This window comes from Narcine bancroftii, chromosome 13 (genome assembly GCF_036971445.1).
Source record: "Narcine bancroftii isolate sNarBan1 chromosome 13, sNarBan1.hap1, whole genome shotgun sequence".
Lineage (NCBI taxonomy): Eukaryota > Metazoa > Chordata > Chondrichthyes > Torpediniformes > Narcinidae > Narcine > Narcine bancroftii.
The window spans coordinates 58,149,074-58,168,814 of record NC_091481.1 but is presented as its reverse complement, the minus strand read 5'-3'; the positions used below and the strand labels follow the sequence as shown (position 1 = coordinate 58,168,814).

Sequence of the window (19,741 nt, the reverse complement as noted above, 5' to 3'; positions counted from 1 at the left end):
CCTCTTCACTGTCCCATCACACACTCCCAGGACAGGGACAGATTAGATACAGAGTGAAGATCCCTCTACGCTGTCCCATCACACACTCCCAGGACAGGGACAGATTAGATACAGAGTGAAGATCCCTCTATGCTGTCCCATCACACACTCCCAGGACAGGGACAGATTAGATACAGAGTGAAGCTCCCTCTATGCTATCCCATCACACATCCCCAGGGCAGGGACACAGGTTAAATACAGAATGAAACTCCCTCTACTCTGTCCCACCATACACTCCCAGGGACAGCAATGGGTTAGATACAGAGTGAAGCTCCCTCTACACTGTTCCATCACACACTCCCAGGGCAGGGACAGGTTAGATACAGAGTGAAGCTCCCTCTTCACTGTCCCATCACACACTCCCAGGACAGGGACAGATTAGATACAGAGTGAAGATCCCTCTACGCTGTCCCATCACACACTCCCAGGACAGGGACAGATTAGATACAGAGTGAAGATCCCTCTACGCTGTCCCATCACACACTCCCAGGACAGGGACAGATTAGATACAGAGTGAAGCTCCCTCTATGCTATCCCATCACACATCCCCAGGGCAGGGACACAGGTTAGATACAGAATGAAGCTCCCTCTACTCTGTCCCACCATACACTCCCAGGGACAGCAATGGGTTAGATACAGAGTGAAGCTCCCTCTACACTGTTCCATCACACACTCCCAGGGCAGGGACAGGTTAGATACAGAGTGAAGCTCCCTCTTCACTGTCCCATCACACACTCCCAGGACAGGGACAGATTAGATACAGAGTGAAGATCCCTCTACGCTGTCCCATCACACACTCCCAGGACAGGGACAGATTAGATACAAAGTGAAGATCCCTCTACGCTGTCCCATCACACACTCCCAGGACAGGGACAGATTAGATACAGAGTGAAGCTCCCTCTATGCTATCCCATCACACATCCCCAGGGCAGGGACACAGGTTAGATACAGAATGAAGCTCCCTCTACTCTGTCCCACCATACACTCCCAGGGACAGCAATGGGTTAGATACAGAGTGAAGCTCCCTCTACACTGTTCCATCACACACTCCCAGGGCAGGGACAGGTTAGATACAGAGTGAAGCTCCCTCTTCACTGTCCCATCACACACTCCCAGGGCAGGGTCAGAACAGGGTAGATGCAAAACTCTAATGGTTGACTGGCATTGAGCGATGTGTCCAGCTGATCTGCTGAGGAGTGACAGTTGACTCTGCTCTCTCCCCAGAGCAAGGTCTCACTGCCGCTTTAAAGCCTCTTTTCTTTTAACCAAAATAGACTTTATTCACAATAAATTATTTACCAAAGGAAAGCCAGTCCAAGTCTCTTTCCACCCGTTGTTTCGTATCATCATATCCAAACATTTCTGTCACTGTACGTTGTTACAGCTCTGTGGCACCTTGTTGCTAGTCTCTCACTGTTGTTTGAGGGAACTTCCCCTCGGTCTCAGCCCCTCAATGCCTGGTAACAGGAGGACTCTAGACTGCGGTCTTTTCCCACAATTCCCTTGTGTTGGCTGCAGCACGTACTCCTGCAGCCCAGAATGTGCCAGTCGGCCATGTTCCCTCCCCGACATCTCCATGGGCTGGAAGACCAACAGGTTGCAGGCCAACCAAAGGGCATCTTTCACTGAGTTGATGGTCTTCCAGCAGCTCTGGGTGACTGACTCCGCGTGCGTCCCCGAGGGACAGTCTTCCGTCTGACAAGAATCCTTTTCTCCGCACACCCTTAGTGAATCTGCATTCAGCAAAGAAGTGGGCGAATGTCTCCACTCCACTGCAGCCATCTCAGGGATAACATGTTCCAGTTGGACAGGAAAAATCTGACTGGGTAGGGTGGGCTCCTCTCGCTGCCAGCCAGGCAATGAGGCATTGTGGCAGATGTCCTGGACGGTCTGCTCAGGGAACCATCCCACCGGATCCTTTGAGCTTTCTCTTAGTTTTTGCAGGACATTCCATGCTGACCACTGCATTGTGGTTAAAGGTGTAGACTTGGAGAAACTTTTCCTCAAAGGATAGCTGGTGTGGCAAAGTCCAGCCAACTGGAACATTGCGTGGCAATGGGGCCAGGCCCATCCCAGGACCTTAGCACATGGTGGTATCCTTGTACTTTGGTTCCACTCACAGCCTGTTACAGCCACACATGAAGGAGGTCATCAGAATGAGGATCACGTTGGGTTTGCCCTTTCCCCTTTAGACCCTATCCATTTTGGACCCCCCATGTGAATTGGAAACGGCTCTGGCAACTGTCTGGATGGAGGTACAGGGGATGGGCCTGCACAGCAGCACCGACAGCACCTCATACCTGATGGCCAGGTTCTTCCCCATGGTTGAGAGGGAGCGTTGTTCCCATGGACCCAATTTCTGGTGGTCCTTTGCATTCCGCTCTGACCAATTTTTGGTGCACACCTCAGCCCCTCCAAAGCAGATTCCCAGCACCTTCAGGTGGTCAGATCTGACTGCGAAGGGGATGGTGGACCGGTCAGGCCAGTATTGCCTCACTTTTCTTCTGGTTCACCCTGACGCCTGATGCAGACTCAAAATATCCGCAAATGCTGTTCAGCCTCCAGATCAATTGTGTATCTGAACAGGAGATGGCGACTTCATCCATATTTAGAGATGCCTTGATCTGAGCACCTCTGCTGTCTGGGAACCTCACTCCTCTTGTGCCCTTGTCCTTCCTGATGGGTTCACCCAAGGACTCCATGCAGCACACAACATAAGACTGGAGAGTGTGGGCAATCCTGCCTAACTTGATGGGGAAGCTATTTGTTTCCCATCTGTTGTTTTGGACAGCACTACAGATGTCTGCGTCGAGCAGTTTAATTCAATTCCAGATTCGCTCCCCAAAGCATCTTGGAGAGCGCATCCATCATGTACCTTCTCCTGTTCTAAGCTGACCAGGCAGGTGTCCATTCCCCTTGTCCAGCATGAAGGCAATGGTATCTGTAAGCAGCATGAGTCTATCAAAGACTTTCCTGCCTGGAACTGTGGAGGTTTGGTCTGGGAGGATCACATGCCCAAGGGCAGTCTTGACTCAATTGGCAATGACTTTGAACAGAATTTTTCAGTCAATGTTTAACAATGCAAATGATATGGGTCTTCACTTTCTGATAGCCTCCTATTCCCCCTTCTGTCTGAAGATAAGGGTGATGATGCCCTTCCTCATGGTCTGACATGCTTCCTGCCAGGAACATAGCGTTCTATAGTTCCAGCAGGCCCACCCTGTCCCACTGAGCCGTATACGAACCTAATGGAACATGAGTGAGCCTTGCCAGCTCCAATCTCATCAGCAGAGTGGGGTGAGGGAGGTTGGGGGGGTCCTCCCCTCAGAATTGGCAACCATTTTGGCTCAGGGAAGGGAGAAGAACTGGTAAGTCTCGACAGGAAACCCAGGTGGTTCTGGATTGGCAAGAAGACTCCATGAGGGATGCTTCAGTTCCATGTCCAGTGGGCCGGATGCCATGTCATGTGAATTTTTCCTCCCATTCTTTGTCACCATGGTAACATGCCCATTCGATTTTGTGAATCAGCCTGGCCCCAGGCCTTATGCATTGCAAACCCACCTTCCCAAACGACCTGAACTATTAACTACTCTGGGACCACCACAAGATCTTTTCATGCACTCACTATGAACATTTATTTATCTCTCCATCTTTTTCATTTCCTCAGGAGGTTGATGAGGGTAAGGCTACCGGGCCGCACCTTGACCACCAGGAGCACAATTGACAGCATCCTGTCTGGCTGGATCACTGTGTGGGACGGGAGCTGCAAAGCATCAGACTAGACATCAATATAGATGATCATCAGAACGGCCGAGAAGATTAATGGGCTCTCCCTTTCCTCTATTCACTAGGAGTGTTGCTTAAATAGGACTCAAAGAATTATTGAGGACCCTTTCCATCCAGCCCATGGGATCTTTGACCCACAACCATCAGGAAGGAGGTACTGGATGGCCAGGCTGGGGAATAACTTCTTCCTGCCGGCTATGAGATTGATGAATGGTGTCCTGTAACTGGGTAAATCATCCCAAAACATATTTCAAATTATATCTCTATGTAGACGTGTGATTACTGTGTGCACTGTGGTCTGGAGAAAAGCTGTTCAGTCGGGTTGTGTATGTACAGTCAGATGATAAGAAACCTGAACTGTGGTGCAAATGCTGGCTTACCTTCGTTACCTGTGTGTCTGACATACATGGATGGCACCATTCGCGGAGCTGTTAGTGCAACGCCGTTACAGTGCCAGCGACCCGATTCGAATCCCGCTCTGTCTATAAGGAGTTTGCAAGTTCTCCCCATGTCTGCATGGGTTTCCTCTAGGTGTTCTGGTTTCCTCCCACAATTCAAAATGTACTGGGGAGTGTAAGTTAATTGGGTAGTGTAGCAAGGTCGCTATGGCTACAGCCAGCTTATAGCCCTTGGTTATAACAGCCCCAAGGCTGTTGCTCGAATCCGCAGGAGAATAAAGACACACACCAGTAGGGGGTATTTGACACTGAGTTCATTCAGTGGCCATTTTGCCTTTTATAGTCAGCTCAGCCACGTCACCACCGGGGCGCGGGCTGGTAGCTGATTGGTTACCTCAGATACCCAGGCCCCAATTGGGCCCCCTCCAATCCATCAGCAGTGATTGGCCAGTTTCACCGTTCTGCTGGCAGCCAATGGAAATGGGCATTTCAGCCCACACGATGCTTTGCCGGTCGCCGTGTTCAACGGCCATTTACTGTGTCAGCCCGAGGCTCGACTGCAGGCCACTACAGTGGCACAGGCCAAAAGGGCCTGTTACTGTGTGGTATGTCTAAATGTATGTCTAAAGCAGTGGTTTTAAAACTTTCTCTTTCCACTCACATCCCATCTTAAGTAATCCCTATGCCATCGGTGCTCTATGATTAGTAAGGGATTGCTTAAAGTGGGACACGGGTGGGAAGGAAGATTGAGAATCATTGCTCCAGACCCAATTGTTACTGAAATATTTTGCGTGATAAAAATTGTCATTGGCCCATTTCCTTTGGAGTTCTGAAACCCTGCACATAATGAGTCAATGAGGGACGATTAAAACAGTGGTTCTCAAACTTTTTTTTCCACCCACATTGCACCTTAAGTAATCCCTTACTAATCACAGAGCACTGATGGCGTAGAGACTATTTAAGGTGATGTGTGAGTGGAAACAAAAGATTTGAAAATCACTGGTCTGAAATATGAGAATAATCATATTATAGAATCATACAACACAGAAACAGGCCCTTCAGCCCATCAAGTATATTGTGACACAAATCCCATTGGACATGAAGAGCAGAAGGATGATGAGAGTGAAGGTAGGACCTCTTAAGAGTAAAGGAGGCAACGTGTGCCTGGATTTAATCAGGATGCCTGCGAATTCAAACAGTTCCAAGAGTGATACGGGGGACAAAATGTGAGGGAGAGATTCTCGTAATCAGGGATTGAATTTTGCAGTAAACTATAATAGAATCATGTTATTATTAAGATTTAGTTTATAAATATATTATTTTTAGACTTTTAGTCTATTATTTATAGACTTTGTGGGTTTGGAAACAGGACAAGACACTTACACATCACACATTTATGTCACAAATAAGAAAGGTTTTCTGGATACAAAATTCAAAGTCAACGAAAAAGCTTATTATTGTTCAGTTAAAAGCAATAAAATTAGAGTTGATTGTTCCCCATTGAAACCTGAAACAATGAAGTTTACTCAAAAAGCCGTCTGGTCAAACAGAAGACCCTCTGCTTGTTGGTTGTGTAGACAAATCGGAGGCATTTGCTCATAAACGACTGGAAGAGATGAACTTCAAAAGAAAACTAAAATTGATCAAAGCAAGTCATGTGATTAGAGACAATTGAAAAGCTGCATTTTAAGTATTCAACCAGATTAATCTGGAGTCAGAAATGCAGTGACATTCTGTGAGATGGACACGGTTGTTGCTTCTCCTTGTCCAGGGAGAGGCTGTGGCTATTGTAATAGCCAATAGTGACTGACCCAATTCTGGGTAAAAGAAAGTAAGATCATTCTTGTTTCTGGATCATCACCATTTTGGCTATTTTGTTTGACTCGTGCCTGAGTTTGTGGAAATCACAGTTTTCTGTAACCTCCATGCAATAGAGGGGAGTTGTAAAAAAAGTCATTTGAATGAAGAAATAGTTATATGAAAGCAACTCTACAAGAATTCGTGAGTTTTGAGGACTTTTGAACATCAGTTTCAACAAAAAAGATATCTAAGACTGAAATTTAAAAATGGACTTTTCAGAATTCTGCCTGAACTGTAATGGTCTGGGAGCTGCCACCCCCCCACCCCCCACCACACACACACACACACACACACACACACACACACATACACACACACACACACACACATTTGTTCTTAGTGGGGTTAAGTTTAGAATTAAGTAAGAAGTGTTATGTTTACTCATAGTTCTTAATAAAAATTGTTGATTTTGTTGCCATTGTCTTGGTGAATTTCTATAGCTGCTGGTCTGGGTCGTAACAGAAACACACTTCCTGTATGCCCATAGTTAGTTTAGCACTGGTGTTACAGCACCAGTGACCGGGATTTGAATCCCACACTGTCTGTAAGCAGTCTGTACGTTCTCCCCATGGATTTCCTCTGGATGCCTCAGTTTCATCCCACCCTTCAAAAATGTACCGGTGGTTGTAAGTCAATTAGAAGGCATGGGTCGAAAGGGCCTTTATGTCTAAATTTAAGATTTAAGTTTATAAAACCCACGCCAGCTACAAACACTAGCCGTGTAGGGTTTATATTTTCATTGATTTTGTCTTAATAATGTTACGTGTCACTCACATGACCATAAGATGTGCAGATGGGACCCCCACCCCCCAACCACAACTACACAGGCCACACGCTCTTCACCCTACTACCACAGGGAAGGAGCCTGAAGATGAGCACTCAGCGGCACAAGGACAGCTTCATCCCTTCCACCATCAGATTCCTGAACGGACAATGAACAACGGACACAACCTCCTTTTCTCTTATTTTTGCACATCTTTATTTTATTCTTACAAGTAATCCTATAGCAATATTTGCAATTGCAAAACAATGAATTTCGTGACATGTTCATGACAATAAATTCTGATTCTGGTGATGATGTTGGACGCAGCTGGAGGTACCTGGAACCGAGGAGTCAGCTGTACAATGAATGGATATGGTAGACAGCCAGCACCTTTTTCTCAGGGTGGGAACAGCAAACACCAGAGGAGATCTGTACAAAGTGAAGGGAGAAAAGTGTCGGGAAGCCATCATTTTTCACAAAGAGAGTTGTGGGTGACTGGAATGCCTTGCCAGGGGTGGTGGGGGAGGCTGGAACAACAGGGGCATTTAAGAGACTCTTAAACAGGCACATGGATGCAAGAAAAATAGAGGTAGGGAGGGTTTCATATTTTTTATTTTGGTAGGAATATATAGGTCAGAACAACATCGAAGACCAGATGGCTGTTGCGTTCTATGTTCTGTTGTGTTTACTTCTGTTCACCACACCTCAGGAAGGATGTGACTGCACTGGAGAGATTCACATCGCTTGGGATTGGACATTTCAGTAACAAGGAGAGCTTGGATCCAGCGTCTCTGCCATATATCCCCAGACACCCTGGTTCAATCTGGACTTTTGTGTGCTGCCTGTGTGGAGTTTGCGTATTCTCGCTGCGACTGTGTGAGCTTCTTCAGGTGCTCCAGCCAGCCACCACCCGCATGCCAGAGATGAGAAGGCTAACTGCCCCCCAGTGACGGGAGCTGGGAGTTGATGGGATTGCAGAGAAATGACATTAATGTCCGATGTGTGGAATGGAGTAAGACACTGAAGTCTGCAGACACCGTAGCTGGAGAAACTCAGCAAGTCAAACAGTGTCCTTTATGTTGCAAAGATAAAGATACAGATCTGACGTTTCGGGCTTGAGCCCTTCATCAAGGTACGAGCAAAATGTAAATAGGCTCCTGAATAAAATGATGGGTGGGGAAGGGCAGGGGGAGGAGAACAGTCCCACAGGCAGGAGATAATAGGAAGATTAGGGAGGGAGGACACAACAACAGACAGCGCCTGTTTCCCCAGGCAGGAATTTGCAAACATCAGAGGACGTATGTATGCACAAAGTTAAGGGAGGTAAGTTTAGGGAGACATCAGGGGTAAGTTTTTATTAACACAGAGAGGAGTAGGTGCCTGGAATGCCTTCCCAGGGACGGTGGTGGGGGCTGAAACATTAGGGGCTTTTAGACAGGCACATGGATGGAAGAAAAATAGAGGGTTTTGGGGTAGGGAGAGCTTAGTTTTTTTAAGGCTATATGGGTCAGCACAACATTGAGGGCCAAAGGGCCTGTACTGTCCTGGAGTGTTCTATGTTCTATGTTGATTACAACTGGGAATGTTAAAATGACAGCAAGGAAACATTGTTACACAGACTTTTAATGAGGGTTGGTGAAATTCTACTGTTTGCTTCTGATGCTTCATCTCTCCCTGGGTTTCGAGACACTGGTGTCGTGGCTGGAGTTCTGGCGAGCTACACTTTCCCCAGAGCTGAGCAAAATTCAGAACGCATCACATCTTGGAAGCGCGGAGAGTGGGTCCCAGCTGAGGTTAACTAAAGGAGAGAGACAGCCCAGTGTCAGCCCAAGATTCCAGCATCCCCAGTTCTTAGAACTGTGGTCCTCAACCTTTTTCTCTCCCCCTACCTTAACTAATCCCTTACTAACCAGGAGTCACCTATGTTTGGCATCCCTAGTATGGAATTACTTAAAGTGGTATGGGAGTGGCAAAAATAGATTGAGAACCACCTTCTTAGAACGTAAGAAGAATAGAAACAGGAGCGGGAGTTGGCCTCCTGGCCCGTCAAGCTGGATGAGATCACGGCTGATTTGATGATCAGCTCATCTCCACTGACCTGCATTTTCCCCACATCCCTTAATTCCCAACTATGTAAAAATCTATCCAACCTGAGAACATCTGAGATTGTCCGATCTTGGAAGCTAAGCAGGCTCAGGCCTGGTCAGTAGTTGGAGGGGAGACCAGCTTGGAGCACCAGGTTTCGGTGAGGGACGCTGGACAAAGTGGCGACTCTCCATCTGCCTTATGGCAAAATTTCATGTATGTTACATTCTAAATGTAGGATTATGTGACATTAAAGGAACTTTACCTTGCATATTTTTCCTGAGGTCACCTCCACTGCTTCAATGGGCAGCAAATTCCACAGATTCAACCCCCTCTGGGAAAAGCAGAACTGGGGATGCAGTTTCTCCTCATCTCCGTCCTAAATCTGCTACCCTTGTTCTCGTCTCACGTACCAGTGTAAAAAAATCTTATCTATTCCTTTCATAACACTGGACAATGAAGATTTTGCTTCCTGAACACTTTTGAGTATATTTTATGGCTTTTGTGTTGTTGATCACGAAAATTACTTTAAAAATTTCCTATCATGTACTTTTTTTTTTAGCTATAACCGGTCATATTTTAAATCTGCTGGTATATTGCCCACAAAGCCAGCTGTTTTGGTCAGTCCAAGCATGCATTCAGTGCAGATGCTATGCATATGTTGTCTTAGGCCTGGGCACACTTAGTCAGGTTAGATGCATCCGGGCTGTAAAAGCAGCTCACGTGTACAAATGCTGTGCATTACATTGAACACTGCATGGGCAACAGACAGGTCTCCATATCATTGAGTGCTGGAGAGACCACTCCAGCTTCGTTACCAGAGGTGCAGTACCCATGGCCAATCATGATTGACGGAGGGCAAGGAGATGAAAGATACATAAGCAACATTTTGGGCTTGAGCCCTCCATCAATGGCCGCAGTTTGCTCGTACCTCAATCAGGGGCTCAAGCCTGAAACGTTGGTTATGTATCTTTATCTTTGCTATTTAAAGCTCACTGTTTGACCTGGATAGTATTGTATATATTTTGCAGTCTTGATGCAACTAACCTGAAATTATGACGTGGAATATAGGTATCCAGGTGTTACCACCAGAAAGATCTAAGAATAATGGTTCATCATTCCCTGAAGGTACAAGAAGGCTTTTGTATGCTGGCCTTTATAAATCAATGCATAGAATACAGGAGTTGGGAACTTATGCTGAGAATGTACAAGGTAATGGTGAGGCCAAATTTAGAGTACTGTGTGCAGTTTTGGTCACCGAATTGTAGGAAGGATATCAACAAGGTAGAGAGAATGCAGAGAAGATTTACGAAAATGTTACCTGGGTTTCAGCATCTAGATACAAAGAAAGATTCAGCAAATTTGATCTTTATTCTTTGGAGTGCAGAAGGTTGAGAGGGGATTTGATTGAAGTATTTAAGATTATGAGAAGGATAGAGTTGATGTGGATTGGCTTTTTCCATTGAGAGTAGGAGAGATTGAAACAAGGGGTCACAACAAGAGTTAAGCGGCAAAATTTTAGAAGTAACATGAGGGGAAACTTCTTTACTCAGAGAGTGGTGGCTGTGTGGAATGAGCTTCCGGGAAAAGTAGTGGTGGCAGGGTCCATTTTGTCATCTAAAGGAAAATTGGATAGCTATATGGATGGGAGGTGAATGGAGGGTTATGGGCAGGGTGCAGGTAGGTGGGACTGGAGGAGAAGACTTAGTTTGGTGCGGACTAGAAGGGCCAAAATGTAATTGTATGGTTATACCCAATTATGAGACTTGAATAGCTCAATGCAAATATTTGATGGGTAAGTGAAACAATCTTGCAATGCAGATGTTGATTCAGAAGTGAATTGCAGATGTTTCTGCAGATGTACAGTGCAAATGTTGATTCAGATGTACAATGCAGATGTTTGTTCAGATGTGTATGCAGATGTTTGTTCAGATGTGGATTCAGATGTTTGTTCAGATGTGCAATGCAGATGTTCCAGCCCAACACTGGCCGCTGCATACGTACTGCTGGGTCGGTGTTTGACGGGCCGTGGTGGTCCTACATCCGAAGTGCACGCCGCTTCCTCCCGAACGTATTGGCCCCAACATCAGTCGGGATGAAGCTGCTGCTGCCCACTGCCCCGGAACGGCTGAGGAAGTTGGCCAGGCGGAGGGTCACGCATGTCGCTGTGTTACAGGAACGCTTCTGCTTATGGAGCGGGACGAGCCTGGCCGGCAAAAAGAGACAGTGAGGGGGAGACGGAGGCAAAGAGAGTGAGATGTAGAGAAGGAGTCAGGCATGATGGGGGGGGGGCGGTGGGGGATGAGGGAGAGAGGGAAAGAGAGGGAGAGAGGGGGATAGAGAGAGAGTGTGTGTAAGTGTGTGTGTGTGTGTGTGTGTGTGTGTGCGCGTGTGTTGTGAGATAGAGAGCAAAAGAAGGGGAGGTAGAGAGGGTGAGAGAGAGAGAGAGGGAGAGGGTTAGGGTGAGAGAGAGATGGTAGGGAGAAAAGGAGGTGAATGAGAGAGGGGAGGGAGAGAGGGGAGAGAAGTAGAGAGAGAGAGAGAAAGGGAGAATAGGAAAGAGAGGGGGATGGGGAGAGGGTGAAAGACAGGATAGAGAGTAAGGAAGAGAAGGGGTGGAAGAGAGAGAAGGGAGGGAGAGGCAATTAAAAATAGAGCATTAGAAAGAGAGAGTGTGAGCGGGAGAAAGAGGGGGAGGATAGGAAAGAGGGAGGGATGGGGAGTGAGTGAGTATGTGTGTGTGTATGAGAGAGAGAGAGAGAGAGAGAGAGAGAGAGAGAGAGAGAGAGAGAGAGAGCAGAGGAAAAATAACACAGGTAAAGAATTCTCTTGAGAGTGCTGACAGGTGTGGACAGATGGGAGATACCTCGGCTCTCTCTGGTTGTGATGGTCCTGCACGTACTCTGTCTGGGGCAGGAGCAGCTGCCTTTGCGTCAGTCCTGGTGAAAAGCCTCCATCCACACGGCGTATCAGAATCTTCCCCAAGTGTGAGCTGCCTGGGGATCTGAAACACAGCAAACCCCTGCATGTCATCTGCTGCAGTATGGCACGCGGCAGTCGGTACGTAAAGGTCAGCACCCCCTCATGTCAGAGGTTTTCTCTCTCGCTCTCTCTCTCTCTCTCTCTCTCTCTCTCTCTCTCACCCCTCTCTCTTCCCCTCCCTCCTGCTCTCTCCCTCACCCTCCTTCTCCCACTCTCCCTTTTCTCTCTCCCTCCTCTCTCCCCCTCACACCCCCCCCCTCTCTCTCTCTCTCAATAGCCCCCTTTTACACTGCAAAGTCACAGTATTCCTGTAGACCAGGGGTAGCCAACCATTTAATTTTTAATTTAGACATACAGCCATTAACAAGCCATTTCAGCCTATGTGTCCGTGGCGCCCAATTAACCTGGTACGTACTTGTGGCCTGAAATGGCTAAATTAAAGATTAAAAATTAAAAGGTTGGATACCCCTGCTGTAGACAATACCTATCTTAGGAAGCACAGAACAGAGAAAAGCCAGTTCTGTAAGTCAAATACGCTCCACCCCTGAGACTACCTACATAGGTGGATAGGTTACGATTCTTTCACCACGGTGCATGAAACCCAGCTTTCAAGCTCTGTGTAAAAGGGGCTACATTTCTCTTTCTCTCTTCTCTCCAAAGCATTGAAGCACAACTCCATTCTGACAAATCCAGTTTAGTGCGAAGGGAATGGTGCACTCTCTGAGGCACTGATAAGACTTTCAACAGAGAGAGGGTTGGCTGCAAGCGTAGACAGATGGAAAAGTGGAGAGCAGTCATAGAGGGGAGGGAGGAGGTAGAGAGGGCAAAAAAGAGGTGGTAGGATGGTAGGGAAACAGAGTGTGACCTGAGGCAGACAGAGACGGATTTGGGATGGTTGGTCAGAGGTCTCGACAGAGACGGATGCTGAGGCAGAGGGAAGGAGAAGGCAGAGAGGTCAAGAGAGGAGCAGTGGTTGATTACACAAGGAATAGAGAACATAAGTCCACAAGAAATCAGAGCAGGAAGTGGCCGTTCGGCCCATCGAGCCCACTCCGCCATTTAATGGGATCAAGGCTGATCTGACGATCGGCTCATCTTCACTCACCTGCCTTTTTTCCTTAATTTCTCTACAATATAAACATCTATCTAACCTTGTCTTAAGTATATTTACTGAGGTTGTCTCCACTGCTTTCATGGGAGTGATTTCCACAGATTCACCACCCTCTGGGAAAAGAAGTTCCTCCTCATCTCCGTCCTAAATCTACCATCCTGAAACTATGTCCCCTAGTTCTAGTCTTGCCCACCAATGGATACAACTTACCTACCTCTATCTTATCTATGCCTTTCATAATTTTATACGCTTCTATAAGATATCCCTTCTCATTCTTCTAAATTCCAGCAAGTACTGTCCCAGACAATTCAATCTCTTGAATCTCATATCCCTCGAACAGAGGGATATATATAATGCGGAGTTTTAGATTAATTTGAGCATCATGTCCAGCACAGGAATCATGGGTCGAAGGGCCTATTCCTGTCCTGTACTCTGAAAGAGAGTCCAACAAATAGTAGGGCAGGGGTTAGTTAGAGGGGGAGGGTAGGATACTGCAAGGTATATACCAGGACAAACAGACAGACATGAAGGGAAAAGCCAGATCTTAGACCAGGCAAATGGACGGGTTGTCCCACCTTTACTTCTTATCGAGGTCAAGGTGACTATCTAGGATATTTCTTGCCCGGATTCCCTCAAGCAGCAGCACATATGAGGCTGACGTGGTTTACAAAAAAAAAGCAAATTTCCTGGAGGGGTCAGGCCATGTCTGAGGAGGTCGAGGTCGATGTTTCGAGTGGACACTCCACGTCAGGACCGTGGAGGCAGAAGGATGGCGGACTGCCCCTCCAGTGTGCCGCGGGGAACATTCTGATTGGTTGCATTTGGCAGGGAGGCGCCAACTCTCAGGACAAGAAAATAAAAACTCTGGAAGGTTGTTAACTCGCCCTGCGACACCACGGGTGCCAGACCTCACTAATAACTTAAAAAAGGACCCCCACCACACAGGCCACGCCCTCTTCACTCTGCTATCATCGGGAAAAAGGTACAGGAGTCTAAAGATGAGCACTCGGCAGCACAAGGACAACTTCTTCCCCGCTGCCATCAGATTCCTGAATGATCGATGAACCAAAGACATTGCCTCATGATTTACGCACTATTTTGCTTTTTTATTTATTATTGTAAAGTGGTTTAAATGAATGTTTGCTCCACGACACTGCCACAAAACACTGAATGTCGTGACCTGTTCATGACGATAAATTCTGATTCGGATTTTGATTTTGCCTCCACGGATGCTGCCTGGCTTGTTGAGATGCACCAGCGGTGTCTCCTTCCCTCACACTGACAAATGGGCCTTCACTCATTGACTCGCGTGAACATTTATTTTTAAAATTTAGACGTGCAGCGCGGTTGCAGGCCCTGCTGGCGCACGAGCCTGTGCCCCCCAATTACACCCAAAGGACCCTCTTACGTTTTGAAGGGTGGGAGGAAATCAAACCCTTGCAGACACATGGAGAGCATACGCACTCCTTACAGACAGCGCCAGATTCGAACCCCCATTACTGGCACTAACCGGTATGTTAACTGTGCCACCACCGCCCCTCCCCCCCCAGCTTGCTGTGTGCAGTTTGGTTGGTGCGAGACACGAAAGTCTGCGGATGCTGTGATTGTGATACGAACACACAGAAATGCTGGAGGAACTCTGCTGGCCTTGCAGGATCCGTAGGAGGTAACCGATGTTTCGGTCCTGACACATCCTGCAGTTAGTATGTTGGCTCTGAAGCTTCAGGACCCCCTGGCAAATGGAACAAGGTTGACTTGTGATCTGCACCGGTTCGGTGGAGCTGAGAGAGGAATGGAAGGGGAAATTCTTTTGGTTTCTGGCTTTGCAAATGTTAATGTTTAGACTCAGCTGTGGGGTACGCCATGGTCAATAGCCCTGCAAGGTGTTGAGGTGATGAACATCTGTGTAACAGTGGTCCAAAAGTAACCAATGTGCTTTACTAACTGATATCTTAACACCTCCCAACCTCTCAAAAATGTAAGCTCACACATTTGAATTGTTTATTGACACGTGCACGGTGGTTTGCTGCCGGACACGATGCCCAAATCGCACAAAAACTCACATGATACTTATCCCTCTTTTGGGAGAAGTTGAGTCACCCGGGACTGTACCCGTTGGGATGTAGAACGAGAGGGGATCGCATCAGAGGTGTGCGTCTGGCCGATGGTTCGGACTGGAGTCTGTGTGGCTGCGGAGGTGACGGGAGTGCTGGAGGCGAATCCACGGCTGTTCAGGGACACGGGGGGGGGGGGGGGGGGCTCTTTTACTTCTCTTTCTCTGGCCGTAAGGGGCACCGGGCAATTTCTGCTGATGGCAAATCTTTGTCTGCCTTACGGTAGTATTTAGTGTAATATCACGTTGTCTGTTTTATTACATGACATGAGTGCAATGAAAAACTTTGTTTTGCATGCTATCCAGCCAAGTCAACCCATTCTTAAGTTCAACAGTTCAGAACTTTGTTGTTTGATCTGTGTTGTTGCTTCATCATTTCACATTCATTCCTCCTGGAGATCAGTGGGACTCCCACCCCTTTAGAGCTGACTAAAGATGCAGGGTCAGAATCATGGCCCAGCAGCCCATCAAAGCTGTGCTGGCCCCTTCTGGTTGAGATGTGAGAGGGGGATGGAAAACAGAGTGACTCACCTGAGGGAGGGATGGTCTGAATGCACCGACACGCCCAACGAACAAGCCAGGACCAGCGAGAGTGAGAAATTCATCATGAACACGGCGACCTGAACAGAACAGGAGAGAGAGTGAGAGAACGTCGCTAACGTCCCCTTACCAGGCAGCAGAGAGAGACTTGTCTCTTGATGTGAGGTTCCAGAATCTGGTGTACTCTCTCAGACACCAGAAGGACAGATATTCAGCATTCCCGGACCTTGGTTCTGACTGATGTTCCTTAGTGTTAACCCTGGGAGATCCCAGAACTGGCAGCCTATTCAACCTCCCTGCACAGCTAAGGAACTCCACTCCTACAAGAGAGGAGGGTGGTGGGGGAGGGAGTGTGGCAGGTGGACAGTTTGAGGACAATGCAGTCCATTGTATCTAAAACACCTGAGTGGCAGGTATAAATAATCAGCTTCTCTCTCTCACCTCACACACACACACACACACACACTCCCTCCTGCTTCCTCCTCTCCCTCCCTCTCTAGCTCTCCCACTCCTCTCCCTCTCTCTCTATATTTCTCCTCCCTCCTGCTCACTCTCTCCCTCCCTCTCCCCATTTGAGCATTTCTCTTTCTGTCACCCTCTCTCCCTCCATTCTCCATCTCTCCCTCTCTCCTCCTCTCTCTTTCATCCTCTCCCTCCCTCTACTCCCCCTCTCCCCTTACTCTCTCTCTGTTTCTTGCTCTCTCTGTCACTGTCTCTTCATCCTTCTCCCCTCCTCCCTCTGTTTCTCTCCCTCTGTCTCCACTTCTTTCTCTCTCTCTCTGTCACCTTCCCTTTCCCCTCCTCTCCCTGTTTCTCTCTGTCTCTGTTTCCCTCTCTCTCTCTCTGTCACCCTCTCTCTCTGTCACCCTCTCTCTCTCACTCTTCCCCTCTCCACAGTTCCTCTTCACCTACCTGTTCTCCACAGAGGTCTGAGCTTCAGTTTTCCCCGGGATCTGGGAGACTCTGTCTCCCGAACAGAAGCCCTTACTCTTTTATAGGAGGGGAATGGAAAATCTACAGGTGTCGGTGCGATGGGATGCAACCAATGGCAAAGAGCCTCCCCTTCCCTGCCCTCTGGTGTGAGGGTGGGTCCAGTCTGAACCAGCCTGTGTCTCCTCCCCCCTCTCTGCTCCTGCACCATCCCTCAATCTCTGAAGCCAAGTCTCTGATTAAACAAGCACCCTCCGAGCCAACGGAGCACCTCGCTGCCGGAAAGTTACGCAGGGAAACGTGGCATGGAGCTGCCGCATTGCAAGATCCCACACGCGGCAGCACGAGGCTCTGTTCTGTGGTGACGCGAGTTGGGAGGTGGCGGAACTGTGCAGAATCTAAGTCGAGAGGGCACAACTGTATGGAGGGGGGTGGTGGCGGAATTTACAAGGGACACGAGGGGACAAACTTCACTCGGAGGATGGTGGGCACATGCCAAAAGCTGCTAAAGTGGTGGTGGTCGGTACATCCGCTTCCTTTCAGGAACACGTGGGTGACGACAGGGGTGGTAGGGGATTGGGACCAATATGGGGAATGGGACTGAAGCAGGAGAGGACACGTTGTCCAGCGCGGGCCAAGTGGGGACCTTGGATCAGTTTCTGTGCCGGTCAACTCCAGTGGCAGATGAACTACCAGCCGGGCTCTTGGGCTGAGCATTAGTAAGGCTCCCCCTGACTGTTTTCCCCCTGCCCCACCCTTCGTTGAATAGAATAACGTAATGTTAAATTAGTTAAATATTAGGGGTCTCCAAATTGGTCGATGGGACTATCCAAGAGATCAAAATATGCCGGAGGGGTGTGGGGAGGGGGTTGATAAATGCTCGGGGGTAGGGGAGTCCCAATTTAAATTTTGGGGTCCAAAGAATTGTAGAGCCCGAGGTCCCTGTCCTGCTGGGAACCTGACATCCCTGTTTCTGCTGGGAGCCAAAGGTCCCCGCTCCTGCTGGGAGCTCCACGTTACTGTTCCTGCTGGAAGCATGAAGTCTCTATTCCTGCTTGGAGCCTGAGGACCCTGATTGGAGCTTGAGGTCCCTTTCCTGATGGGAGTCTGTCGTCCCTGTTCCTGCTGGGAGCCCGAGGTCCCTGTTCCTGATGGGAGCTGAGGTCCCATTCCTGGCTGAGCCCCCTCCCTTCCGGGCCCCGAGGCTCAAGCCTACTCAGCCGAATAGTTAATCTGCCACTGGTCGACATGATGTATAACACAATGAAAAGATTTCCAATTAGTGAAAATTAATTATCTATCTTTTATATTTATTGTCTCTTTTTTTAATCCAATGGTTAGCGTAGCGTTTAGTGCACTAGTGATGTGGGTTTGAATCCGGCGCTGTCTGGAAGGAGTTTGCACATTCTCCAAATGTCTGCGTGGGTTTTTCCCGGGGGCTCCCATTTCCTCCCACCATTTGAAAACATTCTGTGGGGTTTTATTTGGGCGACACAGGCTCAAGTCAAAATTTAAAAAATTCAATTCAATTTGAAATTTAAATATATACCTGTAGCGGCCGCCGTGACAACTGGGCCTGCGCTCCAGGTGGCGAGCGCAACCGGGAGCCAGTAGACCGTGCAGCGGTACTGGCCCCAGCAAGTGAACTGGCGGTCGTACTGCTAAGGCAGCGTAGGGGCCAGCATCCTCAACAGGGCGCTGGCCCCCGCTACACAGCCATCAGCTTGGGGATAGCACAAGAAGGGGGCCCGCGCACTATTGTTGGGCAGTGATGTCCTTAATGGAGAAAATGGCAGGAATGCCAACAGTATAAAAGCCAGGATTCAGCCCCAGTAAAACAGAGAGATCCACGCTATTGCGGTGGACAGAGCCAAGGTGGTGTCAACATTGACTCCTCCAGTTTCCATGACCAACCCCCTCCCCTAGCCTTCTTCTTCCCCCGTCACCTTTCCCCCAGCTCTGTCTGTTTGTCTGTCTCTCCCCCTCTCTCTCTCTGGCTCTGTCTGTCTGTCTCCCTCTTTCTCTCTCTGTCTCTCTCCCTCTTTCTCTCTCTCTCTGTCTGCCTCTCTCCCTCTTTCTCTCCCTCGCTGTCTGTCTGCCTGTCTCTCTCCTCTTTCTCTCTCTCTCTGCCTGTCTGCCTGTCTCTCTCCTCTCTCTCTCTCTCTCCCCTCTCGCCCTCTTTCTCTTCCTCTCTCTCTCTCTCCCCCATTTTCTCTCTCCACCTCTTTCTCTCCCCCCTTCTCTCCTTCCCCTTTTCCCTCTGTCTCCTTTCACAGAGCTAAAATCAATTCTCACCTCTCCTCTTATCACATCCTTTTGTTGGTGCGCACTCCTTCCCAGCCAGTCACCAGTCTTTATTAAGATCGCTTCTTGCTTTGTGCTTGTACCTTGAGGAAGGGCTCAGGCCCGAAACATCGGTCATATATCTTTACCTCCTATGGACGCTGTGAGACCGGCTGAGTTCCTCCAGTATTTACTGTGTGCATTTACTACGATCACAGTGTCTGCAGACGTGTGCGTTTCACACGGAGAACAGGAACAGCCCTGTGACATGTGAAGTCCGCCCCAAACCTGATGACCAAATTGAACATAATCTCGCCGTGACCTGCGTGGGTCACGCCCTCCAAAATGGTACGGGGGTAATTGGGTGGCACAGGTTTGTAAATAAGCTTAAAATAAAATGGCCATCCTCTGCCCTGTGTTTCTTACTTGCCTTTTCCCGATGATCCCTCGTTTCCAAAAGCAGATGATCTGGCTACTGCCACGCCGCTCTTGCTGTGCATGGACCTCCTCCCCAGTGGCCCTCCCCTGGGCTATCTTTCAGAAGGAAAATGCTCCTTCAGCCATGAGGGGGTCAGGTCGGAAGGCGATGTGCAATCATTAGTGCATCTGGAGGAACGAGCTTGACAACACAGCCAACAAAGTCGGCTTGGCTTCCACTGACTGAAGGGTTGTCTCTGCATTACGGTGCTTCTGGAAGAACTCTGCTCGCAGTCAAAGTAGGGGCTTATGTGTCAGTGTTGGCGCTGCAGAACTTCTTAGCAGAAGGAGGTGTAAGATGCTCCTTCCATCCGATAGCCTGCGGGTCACCCTTGGGCAAGGTGTAGAACCTGTTTAGCCTCCCAATCAGGATG

At 48.5% G+C, this 19,741-nt stretch overlaps 1 protein-coding gene across 3 annotated transcripts; it reads right to left on the bottom strand.

Moving 5' to 3' along the window:
- Positions 1–7,058: 7,058 nt before the first annotated feature.
- LOC138748402 (calcitonin gene-related peptide 1-like) lies at positions 7,059–16,635 on the bottom strand. 3 transcript variants are annotated; one of them, XM_069908526.1, is made up of 5 exons: positions 16,590–16,635; positions 15,669–15,757; positions 11,798–11,935; positions 10,936–11,137; positions 7,059–8,644 (listed from the first exon to the last, which is right to left on the bottom strand). In XM_069908526.1, exons 2-4 carry the CDS (start codon positions 15,743–15,745, stop codon positions 10,969–10,971), a joined length of 384 nt encoding a protein of 127 aa, XP_069764627.1. In that variant the 5' UTR covers positions 15,746–15,757; positions 16,590–16,635; the 3' UTR covers positions 7,059–8,644; positions 10,936–10,968. The 3 variants fall into 3 exon arrangements, with proteins under 3 accessions (XP_069764627.1, XP_069764626.1, XP_069764628.1); XM_069908525.1 differs by having other exon boundaries at positions 7,059–7,275; XM_069908527.1 differs by lacking the exon at positions 16,590–16,635 and having other exon boundaries at positions 7,059–7,275; positions 15,669–15,956.
- Positions 16,636–19,741: the final 3,106 nt, after the last annotated feature.